Source organism: Corylus avellana, chromosome ca9 (genome assembly GCF_901000735.1).
Source record: "Corylus avellana chromosome ca9, CavTom2PMs-1.0".
NCBI classification, from domain to species: domain Eukaryota; kingdom Viridiplantae; phylum Streptophyta; class Magnoliopsida; order Fagales; family Betulaceae; genus Corylus; species Corylus avellana.
In genome coordinates this window covers 5752081-5754269 of record NC_081549.1, presented here as the reverse complement: position 1 = coordinate 5754269, position 2189 = coordinate 5752081, and the positions used below count along the sequence as shown (strand labels likewise).

The following is a 2189-nucleotide window of genomic DNA, read 5'->3' as shown; positions in this document are numbered from 1 at the left end:
TTTTGTTTTGTTTGGTTTTTTTTTTTGGCTGTATTTCAAATTCAAAACAATTTACGGCTTTCATATTGCCACCTGTTACCAAATTTAAACGCTTCATCTCTCACTCAATTACACAAAGACCACAGCACCCTCGGTGGCTATGCCTACAATTCCTTCGTCATTTTGGAGAAACCTAGGGGCAACTGTTGAAGAGCACCAAATTATAAAAAAAAAAAAAAATAACCCAACTTGGAGTCCGCCCCAGACACCGAAACTGAAACCCCCAATCCAGCCAAGTTTTGACGGAATACCCGTCGTCTTGCGCAGCGTTTTCTCCCAAATTCAAAAATCCCTTAAAGAATTATATAAATCTAAACCCACCTCACTGCCTACTCTGAATCAGAAAAAAAGAATTAGGGCTAGGGTTTTGAACAAAGATGAAAGCTTCTCTCAAGTTTCGCGAGGACCAGAAGCCGCTTCTCAGAGCCAAAGTCCCACTCAGCATTTTAGGCTTGCCGTTCCAGTCCGGAATTGTCGCCGGCGAGTCGAAGGAGCTCACGCTCAATCTCGGCACCTTCTTCGAATCCGGGCCGTCTTTTAAGATCGCTTACCGCCCCAACGACACGTGGAACCCGTTCTCGCTCGTGGTCAAGACCGGGACGGGGCCCTATGGCTCGCCCATCTCGAGCTCCATGCTGATGAGCGCCGAGTTCAATCTGATTGGCCGAGGAAACCCTAGCTTTATGCTGCACTTCAAGCCTCAATTTGGGGATTTCTCCGTTAAGAAATCGCAGTCCTCGGTCTTCGATAGGACGGCGGTTGTACCTCGGGATGGCGTTGTTTCGGGGGACGATGCGTCGATTGAGGTGGTGGAGAACCCGGTAATCAACGGCGCGTTCTACGGCAAGAAAATTACGGCCTTGGCACCGGATTGGCCGGCCGGAGCGATATCCAGCCTGTTCTCCGGGATGGAGGTGGCGGCGAGGACGAACTTACCGGTGAGAAGCCGCGCCGTTGTTAACTTCCGGTGGGGGGTTAGGGTTCCAGCGGAATCGAAGACGGGGGGTAATAATCAAACGGCCGGGATTCCGTTCCAGAAGATCCCCTTCTTGGTCATGAACAAAATCGGGATCGAACACGTGGACGGAGGGGATTCCAAGAAGACCACATCCAAGGCGGGCCCGGATTCGGCCCTCCCTGTCCCTGCTAATGTTGACGTGGCGGAGGCCTGTTTTGGTGTTAAGCGTCAGCTGGAGGTCTTGCAAGCGGATAATGGGTTGTTGAAAAATGCCGTGGAGGATCTCCGGAGAGAATTCGCCGCCGGCGCTAAATCGTTCTCGCCGGTGGGAGAATCGAGCCCCGGCAAATACCGGGACGCTGAAAGAAATGGAAATAAAGGGTCAGGCGGCAAATCGGACCGCCGAAACGGCGAGAATGAGGAGCTGAAAAAGGCGTTGATGGGCGCTACCGGTGCTTGAATTCGTCGAAATGGCAACTAAAATTTTGTGAGTTTTGCTTCGTTGGTTCTGAATATTGTTAGTATTTGTTTTTGTTTCTTTAGTCATGTCGCAAGGGAGAAACTTGCATATGTAAATTGTTATTTCTTTTGGGCTTGCACTTTTATATCATATTATTTATAGAAAAAAATGATAATAATTTGAAGTTGTTTTAGCCTTGTTCCGGACTTCAGTGCCGAGGGATGGAAGGCAATCTCTTTCAGTTTCAGACATGATTTGCCCCCCTTCCCTGAATGTTGTCTTTCGAGTAAAAGACAACGAGGTGACTAAAACCACAATCTAGAAGGGGCTTGTAATTGCATTAATTGGATCTAGAAAGTTATGAGTATTTCCTGTATCTACCAATGGATGGTGATTTATCTTCAAAATTAATCTCATAGTCCTGAGGTTGGAAGTTCCCACTATTGCATGAAAGACATTTTTTGGCCCATTACTTTCTATCAACGGCCTCCATTGGATCTCCCGGATCTATCAAATCTTCCTTACCCAAGTTCTCACCTTCGGGCTTCAGCCACTTCATCCTCACTTCTTTCAATCAAAAACAATCTGGCCCTTTTCATTTGTGGCCTGGACCCTATTTTTCAACGCGCGTAGACAGTGCCCTTTGTTTATTTTTTGTTTTAATTGGGCTAGAGACAGCCTTTGCATGGGTATAGAGGCCTTTTGGCCCACTCTACCTTGTGCTGTAAGGCT

At 47.6% G+C, this 2189-nt stretch overlaps 1 protein-coding gene across 1 annotated transcript; it reads left to right on the top strand.

Annotated features, from left to right (window-relative positions):
* Window positions 1–210: 210 nt before the first annotated feature.
* Window positions 211–1650, top strand: LOC132191901 (uncharacterized). The gene has a single exon (XM_059607028.1). The coding sequence runs from the start codon at window positions 417–419 to the stop codon at window positions 1455–1457; it is 1041 nt and encodes a 346-aa protein (XP_059463011.1). The 5' UTR covers window positions 211–416; the 3' UTR covers window positions 1458–1650.
* Window positions 1651–2189: the final 539 nt, after the last annotated feature.